The sequence below is a fragment of the Oncorhynchus kisutch genome, unplaced genomic scaffold (assembly GCF_002021735.2).
Source record: "Oncorhynchus kisutch isolate 150728-3 unplaced genomic scaffold, Okis_V2 Okis01b-Okis20b_hom, whole genome shotgun sequence".
NCBI lineage: Eukaryota > Metazoa > Chordata > Actinopteri > Salmoniformes > Salmonidae > Oncorhynchus > Oncorhynchus kisutch.
Window position 1 is genome coordinate 7,722,685 of NW_022261978.1, and position 26,140 is coordinate 7,748,824.

The 26,140-nt window shown below is 41.5% G+C and overlaps 1 protein-coding gene across 1 annotated transcript; it reads left to right on the forward strand.

Moving 5' to 3' along the window:
• The first annotated feature begins 5,833 nt into the window (after positions 1-5,833).
• LOC116358995 (myosin heavy chain, fast skeletal muscle) lies at positions 5,834-25,132 on the forward strand. Its single transcript, XM_031811586.1, has 38 exons — positions 5,834-5,980; positions 6,191-6,347; positions 6,589-6,616; positions 6,881-6,995; positions 7,118-7,210; positions 7,387-7,447; positions 7,569-7,667; positions 8,003-8,106; positions 8,536-8,674; positions 8,948-9,066; positions 9,235-9,384; positions 9,479-9,649; positions 9,866-10,169; positions 10,514-10,578; positions 10,674-10,761; positions 10,878-10,995; positions 11,157-11,280; positions 11,668-11,804; positions 12,540-12,795; positions 12,979-13,221; positions 13,572-13,748; positions 13,845-13,990; positions 14,441-14,531; positions 14,870-15,259; positions 15,381-15,507; positions 17,028-17,146; positions 18,124-18,320; positions 18,656-18,839; positions 18,976-19,141; positions 19,456-19,580; positions 19,740-20,048; positions 20,256-20,459; positions 20,611-20,736; positions 20,864-21,034; positions 24,062-24,166; positions 24,248-24,343; positions 24,462-24,593; positions 25,000-25,132. The coding sequence occupies exons 1-38, from the start codon at positions 5,870-5,872 to the stop codon at positions 25,018-25,020; spliced, it is 5,568 nt and encodes a 1,855-aa protein (XP_031667446.1). The 5' UTR covers positions 5,834-5,869; the 3' UTR covers positions 25,021-25,132.
• Positions 25,133-26,140: the final 1,008 nt, after the last annotated feature.

The window sequence follows — 26,140 nt, forward strand, 5'->3', positions numbered from 1 at the left end:
CTGTATCAAAGGGTTCAGAAGCAGATAGGAGTCATAGGCCCTAGCATTGTGAGCTATAAACGTGAAGTTTCTGTACTGGGCTTTTCTAAAATGTTTTAGAAAGAGTTGGGCACAATCGGGTCCCTCGGCCGACCATTTTTCACCCTTGAAAGTCATGGTTGACACAAAAATAGGCAAATGAACCCCTGATTGCTGAGTTGTCTCAAAATCATAAAACACATATTTCTCTGTATGTTCATCTTCAGCCAAGGGCTGAATGTAACACTCATGTGTTACTTCTTGAACTGCTTCCGCGTCTCTGCTTTTCAAAGGACCTTTACAGATTGGGCAGTGTATAATTCCACAAACATGAGGTTTAGGGCTATCTATTTTAAGGTTGTAATTGCAATGACATTTTGGACATTTCTTGTTAATGTCACAACTGCTTACAGATTTACATGCCTTGGGATGCCATGTTTCAGTTTTGTGTTTTTCGTAACAGTAGGCCGAACGACATGTGCGGTGACAATCCGCACAGGGGGTCAAGTTTAGCGGCTGCATAGGGCAATGTTTATCCAGACATACTGAACAGTTGTAACGGCACGAGTGCCCCCCCATGCGTGTGTAGCCGGTATGACAGGCTGGACAGACATATGGCGCGCCTAAAAAGGCTGTGATGTTAGTTACGGCATAGTAATGCTCATTTTGCACATAAAAGTACATAGTCTTAGGATGTGGTTCGGGTATATTTTGGAACTTGAGGAGAGCGTCATTAGCCCTACTGTGGTACAAAACCACAATCTTGATGTTCAGAAAGTTTTCAAATTTGACTATGTCTGAGAAAGCCACAGCATCCTGTATACCGAGACCCACCGCAGTTTGTAGCTCGAGAGCTTTATGTAACGCGGCTTGATCCGTACATCCGGGGCTGAGTAAGTGGGCCAAACCTATGGCAAAACATAGCTTATTACCTGGATTGTGAACGTTTATGAGATAGGCCCTTTTATTGCTTATGATTTCGGACTGCATTAAACTCTCGAGCTTTCGTCTCTGACCCCCGCCCCCTTGTGGTTGGCGTACTAATTGTACTACAAGTTCGAGGGTCCTATCTGCTAGCACGTTTAAATTTGACTGTACAAGGCGTTCTAGCAGTTTAACAAATTGTTCAAGCTCTGCTTCACCATTCTGTAAAATAAGCGATACCTTGCTCTGTAGACTGTCTCCACAAATTTCCAACTGTAAGAGATCCCTAGGTTCGCTATAATCTCTGATCCTCGCTAACAGTTCATTCAAAGTGTCCATAAGCATTACGTAAAACACAGCATATTCCCGAATCTGACCCCCCCATGCGAAATTGAAAAACTGGCGAACCTCAATATTGTTGAATTTATTTCGACGCAAAACATGTACACTTCGATCAAGACCTCCCCCCTCCAGATTTACTAGGCAATTGTCCAACTGTTCAAAAACATCGTATTGGGTTTCAGACTCTTCGGACATTGGTGTTAAAGGCTGATTTATAGGTGTCTGGGGTGCCGAATTAAACCTAGCGCTCTCGTTCTGTACACTGATCTCAAGACCGCCCCCCTCCAGATTTGCTAGACATTTGTCCAACTGTTCAAAAACATCATATTGACTTTCAGACTCTTCGGACAATGTTGTTAAAGGCTGTCTTAGAGGTGTCTGTGGGGCCGAATTAAACCTAGGGCTCGCGTTAAGCTGGGTAATTAGAGATATGATGGTTTCGGGAATCTGTGTTAACATGTTTTCCTCGGAAGGCCCTGACTCATTCATACGTGTAATAATGTCTATGAGTTCGGAGGGAATCTGGGATAATAGATTTTCATCTATTGTCATTATGTCAATTACCCCCGAATCATTCATATGGTTAACTATATCTTGGAGCTCTGTAGGGATCCTGGCTAAGAGTGTTTCAATTGTCTCACTTTGGTCTATAGGGGGCGCCATCTGTCTAATTAAGGATGTGTGTGTGTGTGTGTGTGTGTTTACATGTGTGTTTTTTAACGGCGGTATTTGCTTGTTTTAGCCCTAATGTTTTTTAACATACGGGGTAGCTCGCTACGCCAGAATGACACATCCTGATTGTATTGATGCTCGAGTAGAATACACATGCGCCTCTGGAGTAGAGCCTTTCGTGATTTTAAACCCAGGGTAAACGCTTTGAAAAAACGTTCTTGGTCTATTTCAGAATCTGCTGTTTCCCCCACAGAATTGGCCGATTCAAGAAGGTTGGCAGCTTCACAGAACATCAAATCGTCTACCTCAGAAATGTCATTTAAATCTTTGACATCATCAGGTTTCTCTGGTGTCTTTGGAGCCTCCTCGGGGATGCTTGTCTGGGCATCCTCCGATGTTTGTGCGTTGTGTTCATAAGCCGGTGAGGAGTCTGAAATAAAAATAATACATACACAAATAGGTTATTAACCCTAAAATATGTTAAAAATGCCAAATACATTTCAGATATAAGCCTATATATTAACAATACATTAATTAAATACCTCGGCTTTTTTGACGAGGGCTGTTCTGAAGAAGCTCTGAAACCAAGGGCTGTTGTGTTTGTTCAACCTGTATTACAACATCTGCAGGTCCGGTAGATGGGGAGCCTGAAAAAACAAACAAAAAAACAGCATTAGGCCTTGTTTTAACATATTCCGGCATAAAAAAAAATATATAAATATTAAAATAATAATATATATAAATAATAATATATAATTGATTCATACCTAGTCCTTGGAACGACGTCTCGTGAATATCGGCCAAGTAGAATTGTTCGGGTGAAGCGGAACTGTGGATCTGAGCACTAATTATCCTTTGGTGTTTAGAAATATGGGGGACAACGTTGTCCTGGCCAAGGGGAGTTGACCTGCCGTTTAAAGTCTCTGTTCGCTGCTTTTGGGTAAATACATCCTGGGAGTAGGGCAGAATTGTCTCGTAGTCATATGCTTCGCAGAAACCGTTCAGGCTCCATAGGGCATCGTTTAACCTTCTAGGCTTTAGGTCCTCTGTAAACATATAAAATAACTTTTAATATAAGATGCCCACACTTTTTGTTTTTAAGGTATAAATATTTTTATGTATGGAATTCTTGGAGCTTACTTACGTTGACAATTCAGGGCAGGCGTTTGTTTCGGAGCCCCATGGGATGATTCGAGCTCAGTTATACCTCGGAGTATCTGCGTGAATGCTTCAGAATCTATAAAACATTCGACAATATTAAAGCTATAATCACTTTAGCTAATATTGCCTTGTTATACGGTAAGCATACTGATCCTAATGATTGTTTAATATTTCTATAACATCCCACGCTTTTCAAACAATTCCCCACAACAATCAAATCTAATAAAGATTTATTTCAAGAACTCACCTTGCGATAGATCCATTAGCCTGTTTTCCCCGATTATCTTTTTTAACGCTTCAGTCCGATAACGATTCTTGGAGTTTCTGGAGGTGCTGTTTGCATCGGAACTAAAACGCTGCTAACATTGCCCATGGTTTCTAGCGCTTTTGTACCCTACGACCTAGAGAAAAACCCCTGAATGATTTTTTTACATAGCATTTGGGGTTTGTCGTTTTTTTTTGGGCTATACCCCCGCCCATGGTATATTTGACACATTTCAAACACATGGTATTGGGTGTGTCTAAACATTAGGATCCTTTTGGAGCTTCTAAAATCTCCGGGGTGCTAGCACCTAGATGCATGGGGGTGTGTTGTTCTCGACATCGCTGGGATGAATGACTTTTTAGCCCACCTAAAAAAAATAGTTTTATGAAAGGCCTTTAAGATTAGGAGTCGTAAGACACAATATTATTGTTGGGGGGTAGGCATCTGTTTTGCAGGCTAGTGTAAACCTTGGTTTCAAACGACCCACCAGGCATGCATGGGTATTTTTTTAACAAACAACCCGCCCCCCTTTTTCTGTTTTTGAAACACACACACACACACACACACAGCCACTACAGAAAACTCCCTCACGCACATGCGCGCGCACATGGCTTTTTCCGCAAGATTTTTCTCAGGGACAGACTGCGCTAAGAGTGAACAAACGCGAGAGTTCATAACGTGGTGAGATTCTGATTTTAAAACCATTTATTTCATTCAAAATATTTAGTACATACATTTTATATCGTTACATTCTTAAGGTATTTTACGATGCCTTTCTTACAGATCCTGGGAGCTTATGCAACCAACCGCAATTGTCCGTGTCGAGTTCACCCTCAAAAGGCAAGGCTCTCTTGCTATGTCCATCAACACATGGTAAGTTTTCACTCCAGGGGTAGATCCGCCGTCGGGCCTTTTGGTCTTGACTCTGTCTCAAGGAAAGCCTCGCCCAGCGCTTTAACTGTTCCCCATTTTGGAAGAGAATGTCCAGCTTATTCATAAGTGTTATGAAAATTGGATAATCCACCCATTTAAAACTAAACACAGGAATAAAAAAGTTTACATGTTTGCGGGCTCTGGAAGCTACCGGAGAATTGACAGACTTTGTAGCATTAGCCTTATCATAAAGGTCACAGGCTAAAATTGTCACTTTGTTGTCAGGGCTATAGTCCATTGAAGCAATTCTTAGAGCCTTGAGATCACTGCGGCCGCAGACCTGTTCTTCCAACGCATATCCTGGCACATTTGTAACACTTAGGACCTGTTCAATTTTACAAAGAGCCAGCCTGATGTTTAGCCATTCTCTCATCCCCAGAGCCGGGGGAAAACTCCCAGGTTTTGCAGGATAAAGGGGTTTGGGTCCACGGTCTGTGAATATCTTTACCGTAGAATCCTCCGGGTGGAATATGTAAGACATGTGGCCCTCACTCGTACCCAAAAATCCTTTAAAACATTCTGGAGCTTCACACAGAACTTCTTCAAGGCTTTGGTCACTGGGTTCATGACAAGCCGAGCATAACATCCCTAAAATTGGCATAGGTGTCATTTTTGTTTAATATTCAGGGGGGTTATCATGTACAGTCTTAAACAGGTATTGTTCAGCGGCTTTATAAGGGGCCTTAACCAACCCAAACCGTGAGAAACAGTAACAGGTTGACCTGACACATGGTCACTTACTCAACCCAGGGCATGCACCCTTCTACATGACATAGGGTCATAAATCATTACATAGGGTCATAAATCAGGCTTGGGTCATCAATCATTAACGGCCTGTCAAAGGGACCCTTACTCACCCCATAGCCCCCACCTAACCAGGCTTGTCTATCAGGCTTGGGTCATCAATCATTAACGGCCTGTCAAAGGGACCCTTACTCACCCCATAGCCCCCACCTAACCAGGCTTGCCTGACCAGAAGACATGCACACGTCATCACTACATAGGGTTCACATAGAGTTCACATAGGGTCATCAATCAAAATTTTGACCCGTGACATCTACTCTATTCTCTCTAAGGCGGAGCTGTACCTTAAGGGTCTGGTCACTGCCAGGGCCGACGGGAAGTGTACTGTGACAGTCACGAAACCTGACGGCACTAAGGATGTAAGTCTGATCTGAAAAGTATTCAAGTTTGTGTAATTATTCAATTTCTTGAAAAATCATCAAAATGATCAAAAACATTTCAATATAAAATCTTAAACAAAATAAATATTATGAAGGATTTCTTGTTTTTTTGGAGCCAGAATATAACATTCAATCACATCAACACAGCTATTTAAAAATGGCATAGATTTTTTTGTTATTGACTAGTCAAGAATTGTCAGTGGCTGAAAACAAAGTAGTTGGATTACATGTTGATATGCATTTGTTTAACAATTGTAATTGTATTTAATGAGCAAACATCATTCAGTCATGTCCACTTTGATCTGTGTGTAATCTAGATGTCTGACTGTTTCAGGAAGGAAAAGTGTTCAAAGATGCAGACATCTATGAGATGAACCCCCCTAAGTACGACAAGATTGAGGACATGGCCATGATGACCTACCTGAATGAAGCCTCTGTGTTGTATAACCTCAAAGAGCGTTATGCAGCATGGATGATCTATGTAAGAAACCTGCACATACAAACACACACATACATGAACATAATAAATACACACATACAGTACTACACATAATTAAATGGTAGAAACCAAAACATATCAATACAGTAGACCCACATCAGTTTACCAAAGTACACCCACATCCTCACATAAATCCAGGTAAATGTCAATCTGATTTTGTTAATCTCCTAATGTAATTATGCTTTCATCCAGACCTACTCTGGGCTCTTCTGTGCCACGGTGAACCCCTACAAGTGGCTCCCTGTGTACGACGCAGAGGTTGTCAACGCCTACAGAGGGAAGAAGAGGATGGAGGCTCCACCCCATATCTTCTCCGTCTCTGACAACGCCTTTCAGTTCATGCTGATTGGTAAGAGCTCTCATGGATGGATGGATGGATGGATGGTTGGTTGGATGGATGGGATGTTGAAATATGCTTTAGGGAAGTATCTACTGTTTTCTAGTCTAGGTTCGAACAGTTTGCTGGGAATATCTAATTTCACTACCCTTGAATGGAAAATGTTCCAAATTGAAATTCATGATGATGCTATGAATACAATAATGTCCCCATGTGTTTTGAGTATGATAAGCAATATGTTTTTTGGTTCCAGATAAGGAGAACCAGTCTGTCCTGATTACGTAAGTTGTTTACTAAAATGTCACTTGAGAAAGTGTTTCTATTGTAATAAGTTGGGTCAGTTGGTGTGATGAAATACATGACATTATGAATGGATTAGAGCATCAGGCTCTGTGTAATAACGAGTCGATGAGAAGGATTATTTGTTATAGACTTATGTCAGAACACAGGTGAACAGTGTATTTTTCTACGCTATTTCTTAGTGAAAGCCAATCTGACACTCAAACATGTAACTAAAACCCCTCTTTCTCTGTCATATAAACCAGCGGAGAATCCGGTGCAGGAAAGACTGTCAACACCAAGCGTGTCATCCAGTACTTTGCCACCATTGCAGTGTCTGGTGGAGAGAAGAAGAAGGAAGTAGACCCCAGCAAAATGCAGGTAAGTTGTTCTTGTGTTTGACTTCTTATTTCGGTTTGGTTGAATCATGTTTCAAAAAAAGTGTTCAATCGAGAAAAACGTGCTTTACCAGTTTCTGAGCAACTTGTGTTTGACTCAATCAGGGGTCTCTTGAGGATCAGATCATTGCAGCTAACCCTCTGCTGGAGGCTTACGGTAATGCCAAGACAGTGAGGAACGACAACTCGTCTCGCTTTGTAAGTATGAAGGGCATACTGTGGAAGTTACCTTATATTGGAAAAATGTATTTCAGTAGTTCCCTATTGTCATTTCAATAGATGTGCAACAAACTGTAACATTTAAAGAGGTCTATCAAAGTAAAATGTTAAGATTAATTTGTTGACCTATTTATAACCCCCATAATCGTCAACAGGGTAAATTCATCAGGATTCACTTCCAAGGTGGTAAACTGGCTAAAGCTGACATTGAAACCTGTGAGTTGGTTTTGATTGTTTCTCAATGCTTTCCTAAATTCACACAGATCATTTTTAGGAGATCATATCATCAAATTAAATATAATATTACAATCTCTTTCTCTCTCTCTTTCACCCTCAGACCTGCTGGAGAAGTCCAGAGTGTCCTTCCAGCTGCCCGATGAGAGAGGCTACCACATCTTCTTCCAGATGATGACAGGCCACAAACCTGACATAGTTGGTACGACAAAGTAGAGGTTCATGGGAAATTATTCCCACCCCCATCTGTGGAACTTCTAAAAAATATTCATAGTCAAAATTAATAATACTATTACAATGATTACATCCAAGATAACAAGGCATCTAGGCATGGGTCAGGTCTCTGGGAAATATCTATCAAGTAATACACTGTGATGCACAAGTCCACAAGTCTCAGTCTCCTCTTTAATGCTATTCATTATATACTACATGTATCCTTGAGTCCATCTATTGAGTAAAGAAGGGATAGATAATGTAAAGTTAGAACAGCAGAATTCTAAGAGATTTAACTGACAAGCTGTTCTCCGTTGTCCACAGAAATGTCGCTCATCACCACCAACCCCTACGACTTCCCCATGTGTAGCCAGGGTCAGATCGCTGTGGCCAGCATCGACGACAAGGAAGAGCTGGATGCCACAGATGTGAGTCAAACAAAGGATTAACCAAACTCTAGATATAGAATGGATAGGACCACCATACACACTGAATGTGCTGTGCAATTCCAACTTGGTGGCAGTTGAGAATTTTCAGATATTTTTGGTTTGATTCTAAATGCCTTGTGTTTGTTAGACATGTGCCTCAAGGAACACTTCATGCCTTCACACTTCGCCTTGAGGCACATACATGTAAGACATCCACAAGAGAGCACCACTATGTGCCCTGTGGAACTGTGTAAAACTCATTTTGTGCTGCCACCTACTAATGTGTTTGCCAAGCGTAATCATGTGTAACAGAGAAGCCAGTCAAATCTATCTATCTCATTTGTTCCGCAGTGAGCAGCACAGAACTGTAGTGTAACTGACCGAACTACCGTTCAGTTCATCTCTGTTGTACTTCCTCTTTAATGTCAGGATGCCATTACAATACTGGGCTTCACTAATGATGAGAAGATTGGCATCTACAAGCTGACAGGAGCTGTAGTGCACCATGGAAACTTGAAATTCAAGCAGAAGCAGCGTGAGGAGCAGGCCGAGCCAGACGGCACAGAGGGTGAGTCCCACTCATAGATATACAATATGTAGAGCATTAGTCCCATTCCCCAACATAGAAATAGAACACCTAAGACAGACAGTGCCACATGAAAGTCAGGCAGGAGATCATTTTTGGAGACAAATTACAACCTCCACAAATGATTTGAAATGATGGATGTGGGTGAATCAAAACCTACCCCACAAAGAAGTTATCCAAACTATTTTGCCAGTTTGACATCATGAAAAAGTGATCTTGTGTCCCTGAGTCTGTTGTTGTTGGTTCTCTCTCCAGTGGCTGATAAAATCGGCTACCTGCTGGGCCTGAACTCAGCTGAGATGTTGAAAGCTCTGTGCTACCCCAGAGTGAAGGTCGGCAACGAGTATGTGACCAAGGGACAGACTGTGCCTCAGGTAAGGAAGCCAAACAAAGCATCTACCATTCTCTGCGAACCGGAATTATTTTGGGGACGAGTGCATTGATTTTTTTGAACAGTGTTGTTGTTTTGCCAAATGTATCATCACCTCATCACTGGACATGGTCAATATCTCACGTATTCATTTGAGGTATTATCATTCCAGGTTAATAACTCAGTCATGGCTCTGGCCAAGTCCATCTATGAGAGGATGTTCTTGTGGATGGTCATCCGTATCAATGAGATGTTGGACACCAAGAATCCAAGGCAGTTCTATATCGGTGTGCTTGACATTGCCGGGTTTGAGATCTTTGATGTGAGTATGAGACCAGAACAAGACAATTAGTTCTGATTGAGATGGATTACAGTCTTGTATGATGAAATGATCCCCTTTAAAATTCCATCAACAGTACAACAGCATGGAGCAGCTGTGCATCAACTTCACCAATGAGAAACTGCAACAGTTTTTCAACCACACCATGTTCGTCCTGGAGCAAGAGGAGTACAAGAAGGAGGGAATCGTCTGGGCCTTCATTGACTTCGGCATGGACTTGGCTGCCTGCATTGAGCTTATTGAGAAGGTAAGATGTCTGTGATGATTATAATGGACCTCAACAGCAAAGCTCAAATGGAGCGCTGTGTGAGATATTATCAGCATCTGACTGTTGAGATCTCAATATGTTTCCTATTATGTTCCTCTAAATGAATATAATCCTATAACAGCATGTTTACTAAAGGAATGAATGTGATCCAAAGTGTAAATATCACTAATTTGATATACATCTCTTTTCGTAAAGCCATTGGGCATCTTCTCCATCCTTGAAGAGGAGTGCATGTTCCCCAAGTCTTCAGACACTACCTTCAAGGACAAGCTGTACTCCCAGCATCTTGGCAAAACACAGGCGTTTGAGAAGCCCAAGCCTGCCAAAGGCAAGGCAGAGGCCCACTTCTCCCTGGTCCACTACGCCGGCACTGTGGACTACAACATCACTGGATGGCTGGAGAAGAACAAGGACCCCCTGAACGACTCAGTTTGTCAACTGTACGGGAAGTCAGGAGTCAAAATTCTGGCTGCCCTGTATCCTGCTGCCCCACCTGAGGGTAAGACTAGCATCACGTCACAAGATTTAATTAAGCACCAGTTACAATTTTCTTTAAAGTCTGAATATATCACAATTTCTTAGGGTTAATCACTGTGTTGATTTACTCATACACTCGATTAATTTACTCATACAATAGGTGTTATTCTACACAATCTGATTGGCAGCATTTGCCTCTAGATAAGTATGAAGTTAACCAGAGATTCTCTGGTTTATAATAAGTGTGTTTGCTGAAGACAAGACCACTCTAGATTTCTTACATACTTTTAAAATTATTCTATTTATTCCACCCGCTCTAGGAAATTTACTTTTCTAGTTATCTTTTACTTTCCCCCATTTTAACAGATACAACCAAGAAAGGAGGCAAGAAGAAGGGTGGTTCCATGCAGACAGTGTCTTCCCAGTTCAGGGTGAGCTTTTGAAATGTGTAGATTCAGTCCTTCAAAAGGTGCAATTATTCTAAATTACAGTCGGCCTGAGAAAATGGTTTGTAACCCTCTTACAGGAGAACTTACATAAGCTGATGACCAACTTGAGGAGCACTCATCCTCACTTTGTGCGCTGCCTGATCCCCAATGAGTCAAAGACTCCAGGTACAAGAAATATTGAGTTAAATATGTCATCTTATCAGTACACTATCAGTAACCTTAACAATCCCAATCTATAACCTGTTTATGAGTATTAAAAGAGACTTGTTTTGTTTTACCAGGTCTGATGGAGAACTTCCTGGTTATCCACCAGCTCAGGTGTAATGGTGTACTGGAGGGTATCAGGATCTGCAGAAAGGGATTCCCCAGCAGAATCATCTATGCTGATTTCAAGCAGAGGTACATGCTCACACATACACAGACACACACACACACATACATACACAATCACAGAAAGATCTGCTCCAAGGGTTTTCCCAGCATCAGAATAGTCTTAACTTTTAAGTAATATAACAAACATATTACAACTTGACATATGTTACACATTTCTCCTCATTCAGGTACAAAGTACTGAATGCCAGCGTCATCCCTGAGGGCCAGTTCATGGACAACAAGAAGGCTTCTGAGAAGCTGCTTGGGTCCATTGATGTGAATCACGAGGATTACAAGTTTGGACACACCAAGGTCAGTCAAAGCACAACTTCAATGATAATTTAAAATCTCTTCAGTTGGTATATCCATTATTTTCTTCTTTCTTCTTCAGTTAACTAATGGAAAATTGTAGTGTTTTTCTTCAAATTCATACATCACAAGCATAGAAGAGAAACTAAAGTCATTATCATGTGCATTGTGTTATAGTGGTATGGCTGCAGTTATCTGTATCTGTGTACATTATTAATATACAACTGTACAATAACTAACAACTTGGAAACAACACATCCCATGGTTTGTTTGTAACCGTTGCAAAGTTAATGTTGTTTAAATCAATCTAGTGGTGTTGTTCCCCTCTTTCCATTCAATCCGTTCTGTTACAATCTGTGGTTCCATTGACCGTGTTAACCTGTGTCTCAGGTGTTCTTCAAAGCCGGTCTGCTGGGTGTCCTGGAGGAGATGAGAGATGAGAAGCTGGCCACTCTGGTCGGCATGGTCCAGGCTCTCAGTCGTGGATTCCTCATGAGGAGAGAGTTCACCAAGATGATGGAGAGGAGGTGAGGAATAGTAGACATCTTGGCAAAGCTTTCTGTCAACCACCAGTATCTAATGCATTATGATTACATACTGTATATGCTGTGAGTTGTTCAGAATGAGAAAGTACATCTTATAATGGTCTACTAAAGCTTTTGGGTTAATTAATTTAGTCCAGAAAAGGGATGTAGCAACTAAAGGATTCTAGCTTTATAGCTGCAGTTTGGGATTTGGCTGTTCGATTGTAATTTAAATTTGTGATATTTATCCATTCATTCTTGAAGAACATAAAATTCCTCATGAGCCAAGCATGACTGTCAGTCATTGCATCTAGAGAGCTGTCTATGAGTTTAAGTGTGGTTACATTTCCCTACACCGATTCCTCAGCTGTTAACAAAAGGGGTTAGAGGTTTTGTTGTTCTTCGACTCCCAGACAGACGCTTTTTAAAGCATCCCAAAAGGTAAAAAAATGGTAACGCGAATCACGTTATATCTACATAATTTCAACCAAAAAATGTAATGTGATAATATTGTAAAAAAGTGGATTTCAAAAATATCATCAACCTTAGGGAATTTCATATTTTTTCACTCAACTTTTAACCGAAAACCAATAACATGGTGAAATAATTTGTTGATTTCATGTTGAATTCACGTCAGTTGACAACTCAACCAAATGTAAATCAAAACTAGATGTTGAACTGACGTCTCTTCCCAGTGGGATGTCACTGACATGCCACTCTGTCCTTTGTGTCGACCAGAGATTCCATCTTCGCCATCCAGTACAACATCCGCTCATTCATGAATGTGAAAACCTGGCCATGGATGAAGTTGTACTTCAAGATCAAGCCCCTGCTGCAGAGCGCTGAGACTGAGAAGGAGCTGGCCAACATGAAGGAGAACTATGAGAAGATGACAGCAGACCTGGCCAAGGCTCTGTCCACGAAGAAGCAAATGGAGGAGAAGTTGGTGGCCCTGATGCAGGAGAAGAATGACCTGGCACTCCAAGTAGCATCTGTGAGTGAGCAACGACCTTCAGGAGGGCACATTTACACAAACATTTAAACACACACACACATACTGTTATTGCCCATATTATTTATATATTTCATGATTTGGTCTGACCAATTTGACTAAATTAAGTCTATATTTTCATAAATAAAGTTAGGCTGATGATTTTTTCTGCTGTTCTGAAACCAGGAAGGAGAGAGTCTGAACGATGCTGAGGAAAGGTGTGAGGGGCTCATCAAGAGCAAGATCCAGCTGGAGGCCAAACTCAAAGAGACGACCGAGAGGCTGGAGGATGAGGAGGAGATCAATGCTGAGTTGACTGCCAAGAAGAGGAAGCTGGAGGATGAGTGCTCTGAGCTGAAGAAGGACATTGATGACCTGGAGCTGACCCTGGCCAAAGTGGAGAAGGAGAAGCACGCCACTGAAAACAAGGTCTTGTGTTTTACTATAGACGGTCTAACCAACAATAATCCAAACATTAAACAACTCAAAACATAGCTTAACAGAAATGGAATTCAAGTTGTATTGTGGGTGCAGGAAATATTATGACACAATAGTAGAATTTCAGTTGCGGGATACTCCCCACATTCATTGCATGTTCTGATCGCCCTCATTTATGACTTCCATTCGAAACATAGCCATGGTGTACACTTCCATCTAGTGTTGAATCTATAGTACAGTAGATGTTGATTAATTTCTAATCTAAATTAAATGAATGCAATATTTAACAAACTAAATTGTCCCTTTATGTATAATTATAATTATGTTGTGGCCATTTACAGGTTAAAAACCTGACAGAGGAGATGGCGTCTATGGATGAGAGTGTTGCCAAGCTGACCAAGGAGAAGAAAGCCCTCCAAGAGGCCCACCAGCAGACACTGGATGACCTGCAGGCAGAGGAGGACAAAGTCAACACTCTGACCAAGGCCAAGACCAAGCTGGAACAGCAAGTGGACGACGTGAGTGGAGTTTGACATTTTGGCCATGATAGTATGTAAGATGATATTATCTTCAGTTGTTTAGATTTTAACAATATATGTGTTTTTATCTTCTAGCTTGAGGGTTCTCTGGAGCAAGAGAAGAAGCTCCGTATGGACCTTGAGAGAGCCAAGAGAAAGCTGGAGGGAGATCTGAAACTGGCCCAGGAGTCCATAATGGACCTGGAGAATGACAAGCAGCAAGCTGATGAGAAAATCAAGAAGTAAACACAAACAAATGACTACAGTATTATCTGCTATAATGGTTGTTTTTGGCTAATTCTTGTAATTGTGAATCAGCATATACATGTGATTCTTAAAGAGATACTTCAGGATTTTGGAAGCTCTTTATCTACTTCCCCAGAGCCAGATGAACTCCTTTTTACGTCTCTGCATGCCGTTTAAAGTTGCTAAATGTTAGCGCAATGACTAGAATTATATGGTAACTGCTAGCATGCTAGTAAGCGTTGGCTAGCAAAACTACTTCTAACTTCCTTCATACTGGATGAAAAGACATACAACTGGTATCCACAAGTTCATCTGACTCTGAGGAAGTAGATACATTGCCAAAATGCTGAAGTATTCCTTTAAAAGCAATATGAATGGTATAATGCTCTCCCTTTACACTATCGAACCAAAACTAACTCTGCAATCGGCGAATTTGTGTTTCTCAGGAAGGAGTTTGAGACCACTCAGCTCCTCAGCAAGATTGAGGATGAGCAGTCTCTGGGAGCTCAGCTGCAGAAGAAGATCAAGGAACTCCAGGTACAGTAGAGGATCTAGGGGTCTAAGCTCCAGACTCACCCAGGTACAAAGCTCCAGAACAGAAAAGCACAGACTTGAAAAACATTATTCTGGTAGCACACATTTTTCCCGATAGATTCTGATGGCTGAATAAGTTGGAACGTGGTGCTTCTTGCTGTTGTAAAGATGGTGCATCAAAATGGTAGTTTGGATCCTGCCTTGGACACTCTACTGAATATATTAACGGTCTTTGTATTAACACATTAATGCAAAATATACATACTATTATTATTTTGTGAGGTTCAATTGTTTCAACTGTATTGTAGTGTTCATCCCCCTCCTCCTGTCCCCTGTTCTAGGCCCGTATTGAGGAGCTGGAGGAGGAAATTGAGGCTGAGCGTGCTGCCAGGGCTAAGGTTGAGAAGCAGAGGGCTGATCTCTCCAGGGAACTTGAGGAGATCAGCGAGAGGCTGGAGGAGGCCGGAGGCGCCACTGCTGCTCAGATTGAGATGAACAAGAAGCGTGAGGCTGAGTTCCAGAAGCTGCGTCGTGATCTTGAAGAGTCCACCCTGCAGCATGAGGCCACAGCCGCCGCTCTGCGCAAGAAGCAGGCCGACAGTGTGGCTGAGCTCGGGGAGCAGATTGACAACCTGCAGCGCGTCAAGCAGAAGCTGGAGAAGGAGAAGAGCGAGTACAAGATGGAGATTGATGACCTCTCTAGCAACATGGAGGCCGTCGCCAAGGCTAAGGTGAATAGTGATGTTTTGATCAAGCAGTATTGAGGAAGGTCAACTACATCATCATTCAACTGAACTGAAGTTGACAGGAATCACATATATAAAGTAATGATGGAACATGTTTCACTAACAGGGCAATCTGGAGAAGATGTGTCGTACTCTTGAGGACCAGCTGAGTGAGCTCAAGACTAAGAATGATGAGAATGTTCGCCAGGTCAACGACATCAGCGGACAGAGGGCCAGACTCCTGACAGAAAATGGTACCATCAACAATGAACAACAAGCCAATGCTTTCCTTCAGTAGAACAGAATAAAATGTGTTGGGGATTTATGTCCATAGTCCACATTAGTGCCGGTCGGTGATATTTAAGATGAAGCAGGACAATCATTTTTTTTAGGAGCTTGGCCTTACTTCTATTACAGCAGATTGGATGACTCTTTCATATTCGATTCATCCAGCTCAATGTAACATCGATAGGTTTAGAGTACTACATGATACTCAAATGTTCCAAATACCCCCATCATGAGGTTGCTTCAACCTAGCCTATGAATGACAGTTTACAATGTATGTGCACAGGTAGAGAGAAGAATTTGAGTAATCGAGATGAAAGACCGTGATACATTCAATACCGCCTTGCACACTCTTGCCTGCAAGCCAGCTGATTTAGGTTGTAATCATTAGTCCAACAGTTGCAAACAAGAGTTTCTATTGGACAAATTCAGGTATGTTTATCCTAATTTTGTTCCGTTTGCTTCCGTTTAAGAAACGTTTTTCAACAGAAATCGATGGAATGAATACCCCGATCACACGAAAAACACAGTTCACTTTCATAGAAGCCACATACAAACAGCATGATCATTTTGCTTGTGGTATAATTCCTTCTCGCCTCACCTTTTACCTTCTGGACTTCAGTGCAAAACACATCAGCTGTCTGTGATCAGGCAACAAAAAAAAACTTTCCAAGCCAAACCTTCATAGCATAACCACTAACCGCTACACACAGCCTAAATCGATGTCACCATATTAGCTAACGTCATAGCTAGTCAACGTAGCTACTGGAACTAACACTTTAGTAAACCCGCTACAATAATGCAGTACAGTCAGCAAGCAGTTTAGCAGTTACACAATGGATCCCGCTGGCAATAAATTAATAAAACCAAAAGCTTACTTTGGCTTGGAAGAGTTCTATTGTTGGATAGCCACAGACAGCTAACTAACATATCATCCCTCTCTGTTTGAGCCGGGTGTTTGAGTAGACTAAACTAGCTAGCTGCATTTGCTAGCTAAGTGAAAGTGAAAAAAAAATACATCCCTCTCTCTCTTGCTTCTCCTTCATTTTTAAAGAAATTAATCTGTTAAACTATGTTCTTTCTCTCTCTTTGAGTCAACTACTCACCACATTTTATGCACTGCAGTGCTAGCTAACTGTAGCATATGCTTTCTGTACTAGATTCATTCTCTGTTCCTTTGATTGAGTGGACAACATGTCAGTTCATGCTGCAAGAGCTATGATAGGTTGCAGTACGTTGTCATTATTACTGTGAAAGTCTCTGGAAGGGGGTGAGAACCATGAGCCTCCTTGGTTTTGTATTGAAGTCAATGTGATTTCACTGAGGAGGATGGTCCTCCCCTTCCTTTTCTGAGGAGCCTCTACTGGTCCACATTGTTTCTATTGTACTATTCACCACCGAACAACATTGCCCCCAAGATACATAAAAATACATTTTCAATCTTAGAAAACAAAGACGTCATTAACAAGATGTCCCTCTATCCCTACAGGTGAGTTTGGCCGCCAGCTGGAGGAGAAGGAAGCCCTGGTGTCTCAGCTGACCAGAGGAAAACAGGCCTTCACCCAGCAGGTGGAGGAGCTGAAGAGGGCGATTGAGGAGGAGGTCAAGGTAAGGGACCCAAGATGGACTCCACCGACCCCAGAGTTTAGTGCAGGGATCATCAACTAGATTCAGCCATGTGCTGATTTCTTTTCTTGAGTGGATGGTCAGGACATAATTACAAATAATTTGTAGACTGCCAATTGAACGGAAGAAGCATAAACATATATAATATTTGACAAAAACATACTGCATTTTTCAAACACCCGAAACAGCTTTTTCCTGCAATCTATAGCCAAAATCTTTATACTTAATTCAATGTAAAAAAAAATATATATGTCTGTTTTTCAACATATCTAAGCATACCTCTTCAGCTGTCTGTAACTTGATCAACTGACTGGTGGTTGTTTTTTTAAAGAAACTAAATATGCTTCTCTTCATCTCTGCTAAAATCTGGGTAAAAGATTGGAAGGAATTTGAGACTCATTCAGTACATTTAGTTATTGCTTGCTTTTCTTAAGTCTACCAGCCTTTCTAGCAGGCATGCCAGCTAAGATAGTTAGACAAGCTAGCCACTCTACCTTGATTGATAGCCTGAAATGGCTTGTTGGGATTTTGGGAACCTATGGTATCTGGGCTGACTAAAGCCAACTTCAGAAAATTGCAAGGTAACTAGTAGTATTACAGAGAAACAACAACAGGACAAATCTGAGGGGGCACGTGCCCCTGTTCCCCCTATGGGCATGACGCCTCTGATCACATAGATCTGTCTGTTGTGCATGGGAATACTTTGGAACAGATTTCCAAAACTAAAATCACGGAGCAGATTTGTTGGTGTTTTTACAGTCTTTTATGCCCCCCCCCCCCCGCCAAAATATTATTTTATTCAGAAAACTTGAGGGGCCAAATAAAATTGTGCCACGCCAGTTGGAGAACACTGGTTTAAAGACATATCTTCATGTACATGGTGACTACACCACCCTCAGAGAGCTCTACTATAATGTTTGACTATCTCTCCAATCACTCTTTGTCTTTCTCTCTCACAGGCTAAAAATGCACTGGCCCACGGTATCCAGTCTGCCCGCCATGACTGTGACCTCCTGAGGGAGCAGTTTGAGGAGGAGCAGGAGGCCAAGGCAGAGCTGCAACGCGGCATGTCCAAGGCCAACAGTGAGGTGGCTCAGTGGAGAACTAAGTATGAAACTGATGCCATCCAGCGGACAGAGGAGCTGGAGGAGGCCAAGTGAGTCCCACAGATCAGCAAAACTAAAATATAGGGTATTGATGGTGATGGTGGATTGGATTGATGGTGATGGTGGATTGGATTGATGGTGATGGTGGATTGGATTGATGGTGAGGGTGGATTGGATTGATGGTGATGGTGGATTGGATTGATGGTGATGGTGGATTGGATTGATGGTGATGGTAGATTGGATTGATGGTGAGGGTGGATTGGATTGATGGTGAGGGTGGATTGGATTGATGGTGATGGTGGTAGGGGGCTCTGAGGAAATGTTACATCAACATGTATTATAACATTTGTTTCAGCCCCTAAAACCTCCCTCTGTTGTCCAACAGGAAGAAGCTGGCCCAGCGTCTGCAGGAGGCAGAGGAGACCATTGAGGCGACCAACTCCAAGTGCGCCTCCCTGGAAAAGACCAAGCAGAGGCTGCAGGGAGAGGTGGAGGACCTCATGATTGATGTTGAGAGAGCAAACGCAATGGCCGCCAACCTCGACAAGAAGCAGAGGAACTTTGACAAGGTGAAAATTAATAAACCTCACCGTAGGCTGATATTTACTGTTTGAAATATGATGAATTGTAGTATAATTGTAGCATATTTCTGATTCAAAACTCTTCATCAATGACTTCTGATGAAAATCCCATGGATTCTCCTAGGTTCTGGCAGAGTGGAAGCAGAAGTATGAGGAGGGCCAAGCTGAGCTGGAAGGAGCTCAGAAGGAGGCTCGCTCTATGAGCACTGAACTCTTCAAGATGAAGAACTCCTATGAGGAGGCTCTGGATCATCTGGAGACTCTGAAGAGAGAGAACAAGAACCTGCAACGTGAGCATTTGACAGCAGTTCTATTTGGTTCATGTTTGACTAGTGTTTTGGAAATGGAGGGAACTGCAAACATCAAAACTACTATTACACCATTTCAGAGTTTTCATGTACAGTGCAATATATATATATATTTTACCTGTGATCACTATTCCTTTGAAACCCCAAAGGATGTGGAGGGCAATTAGATTTGCAAGACCATATGAAGTGTTGTTAATTAATTAATGGTTATTATGATTCAATGTCAACTTCAGTACATTGACAATATCCACTTAAAATCCCCCAAGTCTAAACTGCTCCTGTATGTGTGTGCGCAGAGGAGATCTCTGACCTGACTGAACAGATTGGAGAGACTGGCAAGAGCATCCATGAGCTGGAGAAGGCCAAGAAGACCGTAGAGACTGAGAAGTCTGAGATCCAGACCGCTCTGGAGGAGGCTGAGGTACAAACTACAGTTGTTTGATGGGGAAAGCACTGTTACACTAGCCAACACCAGCTACAGTCCAATGATCCCTGTATTGGAGTTTATTGTAGTCATATATATAATTCCTACATCCAAATGTATTGAACACAATTGGCCTGACTGCTTCTGTTTGTCCAGGGAACACTGGAGCACGAGGAATCCAAGATTCTGCGTGTGCAGCTGGAGTTGAACCAAATCAAGGGTGAGGTGGACAGGAAGATCGCTGAGAAAGACGAGGAGATGGAGCAGATCAAGAGGAACAGCCAGAGGGTGGTTGACTCCATGCAGAGCACCCTGGACTCTGAGGTCAGGAGCAGGAATGATGCCCTGAGGGTGAAGAAGAAGATGGAGGGAGACCTGAACGAGATGGAGATCCAGCTGAGCCACTCCAACAGGATGGCCTCTGAGGCCCAGAAACAGCTGAGGAACGTCCAGGGACAGCTCAAGGTAAAGGGACTGGGACATCAGGTTCAAATACATGAACATGGAGAGGGATTTGTTTGTGAATCTAGAAAATAATAGAACAGAGGAATTGAATAGATTGAACTATGTGCTGTAGAACGGTAGGGATATTGAGTAAATTCTTCACAATGAACATTTCTATCAGCCCTACTTCCACAAGTCCTAATGAACGTATGTCATTGTGAACCCCAGGATGCCCAATTGCACCTTGATGATGCCGTCCGCGCTGCAGAGGACATGAAGGAGCAGGCAGCCATGGTGGAGCGCAGAAACGGCCTAATGGTGGCTGAAATCGAGGAGCTGAGAGTTGCTCTGGAGCAGACAGAGAGAGGCCGCAAAGTGGCTGAGACTGAGCTGGTAGACGCCAGCGAGCGTGTTGGACTGCTGCACTCCCAGGTATTGGTCAAATGCCATTTCTAATGAAACTCAACCAAGCATACTATTTACACACACCTGGAATTCGACAGTCCTTACTTTCACATTTTCAGAATTTGTGACTTGTCAGTTCTCTTGAGAGTCAAACAAATCGTCTTGTTTCCTCCTTCAGAACACCAGCCTTCTGAACACCAAGAAGAAGCTGGAGACTGATCTGGTACAAGTGCAGGGAGAGGTGGACGACATCGTCCAGGAGGCCAGGAATGCAGAAGAGAAGGCCAAAAAGGCCATCACTGACGTGAGTCCTTGGATTACATCAATTTTATTTGTCCTCAAGGGAAAGGGTAGCTGGGCTGGTTAACCACAATAAAGATGTCAGAGGGATGTTATGATTTGTGCATAACTTAAACAAACTACCATTCCAGGCGGCCATGATGGCTGAGGAGCTGAAGAAGGAGCAGGACACCAGTTCTCACCTGGAGAGGATGAAGAAGAACCTGGAGGTCACAGTCAAGGACCTGCAGCATCGCCTGGATGAGGCTGAGAATCTGGCCATGAAGGGAGGCAAGAAGCAGCTCCAGAAACTGGAGTCCAGGGTGAGTTACCAGCAGGGTGGATTAGGGTGGATTGAAGGACTGATTGCTGGACATGTATTTGATCATTTAAAATTACACAGGAGACTCTTTCTCTCAATGAATTAAAATGGTTTTTATTGTCATATACACCAGATAGGTGATAATTAGGGTTAAGTGGACATCAACACATTTTTCACATTGAAGGCTCAGGTATTTGAACCAGCAACATTTAACTGCTAGGATACCTGCCACCCTCAACCACCTCGATCAAGGGTTCCTAAACTTTTTGACACAGGACCCCTTTTGTGATAGAAAATTACATTAGTGACCCCCTCATAATATCAGAATACAATTCCTACTTTAGAGTGCAGTAAAAATAGCATCCAGGTAGTTTTACCACAGTGTTTCTAAACCCAGAGGTGCACATTGCAAGACTTCTGGGAATGCTTGCGATTTTAGACCAGACCAGGGTTTGAGATGTCTATGGGAGAAGTGAAAAATTCATCCTTCTTTGTTAATTTTCTTGAAATCTAAGGGCAAGACCTAGATTTCGAGCCAATGTCTAATGGAGTGCAACTTTAAGTAGCTGAAACTGTCATTACTACAACCTAGTGAAAGTAACAAACTAACACGTTTTAATTTTCATCAAAAACAGCTATCTACCGAAGGAGTGCTTTTGACTGCATGAACATGTGCAGTTCAGCACAACTGTTAGACCCAATGTTTCTGTGCATGAGCTTAGCTAGCTATGGTCGCAATGGGATTGTCTACAAGTCCTCATCTTTTGGATTTTCTTCGACTTCTCCGGTGCATGGCTGGACTAATCATGTCTCGGCCCCTGGGAAAGGACATTTTTAACTCACCTTTTGGCATCAGAAACAACATTTGCAGTTTTAAAACAAATGTTCAGCTATTCTATTCATTTTGCCTTTGGACAGAAATGGCATTTGGTTATTTTAGAGCTAATTCCTTGAAATTCTACACATTTTGCCATGTGGCGGAGAGAAAATGTAGCAGTTTTAAAAGCTTAATTCAGGATGCATTTATCTTCAAAATATACATTTTGGGGAATATGTTACACTTTAAAAACCTTTTTATTTTTTTTACTTTTATTTAACTGGGTAGGTTAGTTGAGAACAAGTTCTCATTTACAACTGCGACCCCCCCATCCAAGATAAAGCAAAGCAATGCGACACAAACAACAACACAGAGTTACACATGGAATAAACAAACATACAGTCAATAACACAATAGAGAAAAAGTACAGTGTGTGAAAATAAGGCAAGATAAGGAAGGTAGGCAATAAAAAGGCCATAGTGGTGAAATAATTACAATTTAGCAATTAAACACTGCAGTGATAGATGTGCAAAAGATGAATGTGCAAGTAGAGATAATGGTGTGCAAAAAATAAAATAACAGTTTGTGGATGAGGAAACTGGATGGGCTGTTTACAGATGGGCTATGTACAGGTGCAGTGATCTGTGAGCTGCTTTGACAGCTGGTGCTTAAAGTTAGTGAGGGAGATATGGGTCTCCAGCTACAGTGATTGTTGTTGAGTGGAGTTGAGAAGAATTGTAGCCAAGACCTTAAAATAAAGATATACAAATGTATTTATCTAGTTGCTTCGTTCAGGCTTGTACAGTTGTCTTGGCAGACTTCTTCTAAACTGCCATTTCATTCATAGTAATAATAATAACAAATAACAATTCTCAATAAATATCAACACACGATATAATTTACTGTACATTAATCAAATTAATCTCATTGTAATCATTTGTTAGGCTTCATCTAGTTACATTGTTTAATTTCTCTCTCTCTAGATCGCTATCAGCTTCATGTCTCATTCACTCTGCTGCAAAAGGGCCGTTACTAGGGAAGCTAGCGTTGCTATGCGGGGCTACCAGCTAAAAGGCTAACGGCTAAATTAGCTTGTAGGCTAGCGGACTTTCACAAGTTCATAAAAACGTGAAAAAACAACATAACATCTTAACAAACATATTTACATTAGACGGAAACATTACTGTCTTTAATATGGTGCTTTCCCACTTACCTGCCAAATTAATTCATGACATAAATGTTATGTCGGTGCTTCTGTCTCGCTGTTGACTCACTTGGCTAAAGTCTCTTCATAAATGCCATAGCACGAGCTCCCCATGGTAGAAACATTGTTCTATCTGTGGTGGAAGCAACCTCACGACATCAAAACAGGCCACTGTCGGCCTCTAGAGGCCATACGGGTACTGAACTATACACTGCTAAATACATGCCACAATGTATAAATAGTCATATACAATATATCACAAATACAAGATGAATTGACTTGGGAAAAAATGATCAGTGATTGAGTACTGTGGATACCAATATCACCGTTAATTTTTTTATTTCACCTTTATTTAAACCAGGTAGGCTAGTTGAGAACACCTTTATTTAAACCAGGTAGGCTAGTTGAGAACACCTTTATTTAAACCAGGTAGGCTAGTTGAGAACAAGTTCTCATTTACAACTGTGACCTGGCCAGGATAAAGCATAGCAGTGTGAACAGACAACAACACAGAGTTACACATGGAGTAAACAATTAACAAGTCAATAACACAGTAGAAAAAAAAAAGTGTCTATATACATTGTGTGCAAAATGCATTAGGAGGTAAGTGAATAATTACAATTTAGCAGATTAACACTGGAGTGATAACTGATCAGATGGTCATGTGCAGGTAGAGATACTCCCAGGCTCATGTTGTGCAATCTAAGGGTTAAGAACATCAATTGTGGATTAATATTATTACATTGTATTGTACACAATTTCCACGGTTCCATGTTAGTTTACCCTGCTGTTGCTATCAATATTCATAACAGTTGAAATGTAAATTACACCTTGGGAACCACTGACCTTGATAACGAAATGTTGTTATAATAACAGACGACTTCAATAAAAATTGTGAAAAGGAACAGACCTCCTTGATTAGGTAGAATATTACCTGTGTTACAAAGATTCGTTACATCTGATTTCACCAGCTCAAACAAATGCCTACGTTTATCTTTTTCACAAAGGTGCGTGAGCTCGAGACTGAGGTGGAGGCCGAGCAGAGAAGAGGTGTAGACGCTGTCAAGGGAGTCCGCAAGTATGAGCGCAGAGTCAAGGAGCTCACTTACCAGGTAAGAGAAAGTGCATTCTTCACACAGACAGGTTTGTGTATAAAACTATTGGGGCATTGATTCTTTGATCTTCTCTCACAGACTGAGGAGGATAAGAAGAACGTTAACAGACTTCAGGACCTGGTAGATAAGCTGCAGATGAAAGTGAAGGCCTACAAGAGGCATTCTGAGGAAGCAGTGAGTCACAAACTTAGTCAAATACTCTGAAAGCATACAATCGAAAACATATTTATCTTTAGAAAAAATTATATGATAAATGCTGATGTTCTGCTCTCCCTCCCTTTTCCTCACCCAGGAGGAAGCAGCAAACCAGCACATGTCTAAGTTCAGGAAGGTTCAGCATGAGCTGGAGGAGGCTGAGGAGCGTGCTGACATCGCTGAGACTCAGGTCAACAAGCTCAGAGCCAAGACCCGTGACTCTGGAAAGGTACAGATCTGCTGCTAGACCTGTACCTGACTCATGTTCAGATATGACCACATCTACACCACCTATGATTCAGTCTTCAATACAGACCTTTTACACTCAACTCTATTGAAGATCTCTAAGAATCACATCTTAAGTAGGGCAAAAAATATGGTTATTTCAAACTAAGCTGGTACTTAAAAATGGAAAATCCAAGCTGAGGACTGAGCCTAAAATGCTTGTTCCATTATACAGTATTCTTTAAGTGATCATAATATATTTATCATGTTAATAATTATTACTGATCCATTATATTCTATCCATATATTTATCATGTTCATTATTATTACTGATCCATTATATTCTATCCATATATTTATCATGTTCATTATTATTACTGATCCATTATATTATTTCTTTCTTCTTACAGGGAAAAGAAGTTGCTGAATAAACAAGACCAAAGTATTGAAGATCAAAGTCTTACCATTTTCCTGTGTTGCATAAAATATGATTTTCATGGTGAAATGTTGAGCATTGATTAAAAACATGTGGATCTACATACACTTCCTTTGTGACTGTGGACTTATTACTCAGCAAACAGCTTTTTAATACCATAATAATATTGTACTTTAATTAAAGGAGCAATCTGGGATTCCAACAACAACAACAAAGCAGACACTTGTTTTGGTGAACATCTGAGGGATGAGGATGGAGAAATGTAAACATTCAAATTCATAGACTGAGCTATGGATGTAAGGACTGACCATTCACAACATCAAAATTATAGTTTTAACCCTTTCTGGTCTTTCTCCTGCCAAAGACAGTGTTATTTTTAAATAGAGACCTGAATGAAAACTCCACATGATAAAACAACCTTTTTAGCTGCTTCTCTGCATGCAGAACGACTACTCTACTTCCTGTTTCCGTAGTCTTTCTAAGTACCAGAAAGCTCCACTAGGGGGCGATAAACATCATGGAACACAATGAAAATCTTAACCACTGTAATAAAATCATCTGTTACCTTCTAACAGGATGGCAGCACACTCCCCGCCTGGTATAATGGAATTGTGCCACTATGAAATAAAACATGTGTGAAGAATAGTGTTATTTTTCTATTTGTATCTTTTGTCTCTAGGAGGCTTCAGAAAGAAGAACAACAATCTCTGAGATTGGTCTCAGAAATCTGAGCAGCTCCTTGCTTGACAATTTTTAGTTCTACTTTCCAAACCTTTTTGTCAGTACTGGGAAAGGGTTTGACCACAAAGTAATTTCTGTGCACCTGACTGTCTTTCGATAAGACAACATCTCCCACTTTTACATTTGTTTTTTATGCTCTCTGTTTTCTGCATCTCTGCAGCGCTGTCAGGTACTCCTGTCTCCACCTTTTCCAAAAGGTGTCAGCGAGACACTGGCCCTGCTTCCACTGTTTTCCATGAAGGTCATTCATGCTGAAGTATCCAGAAGGGGCTGAGGTAGCGCTGGTCTTTTGTATCAGTAACATTGAGGGTGTGAGAATGGCAGGCATGTCAGGGTCGGTTGACACTGACACTAGGGGTCTCGCATTGATTATT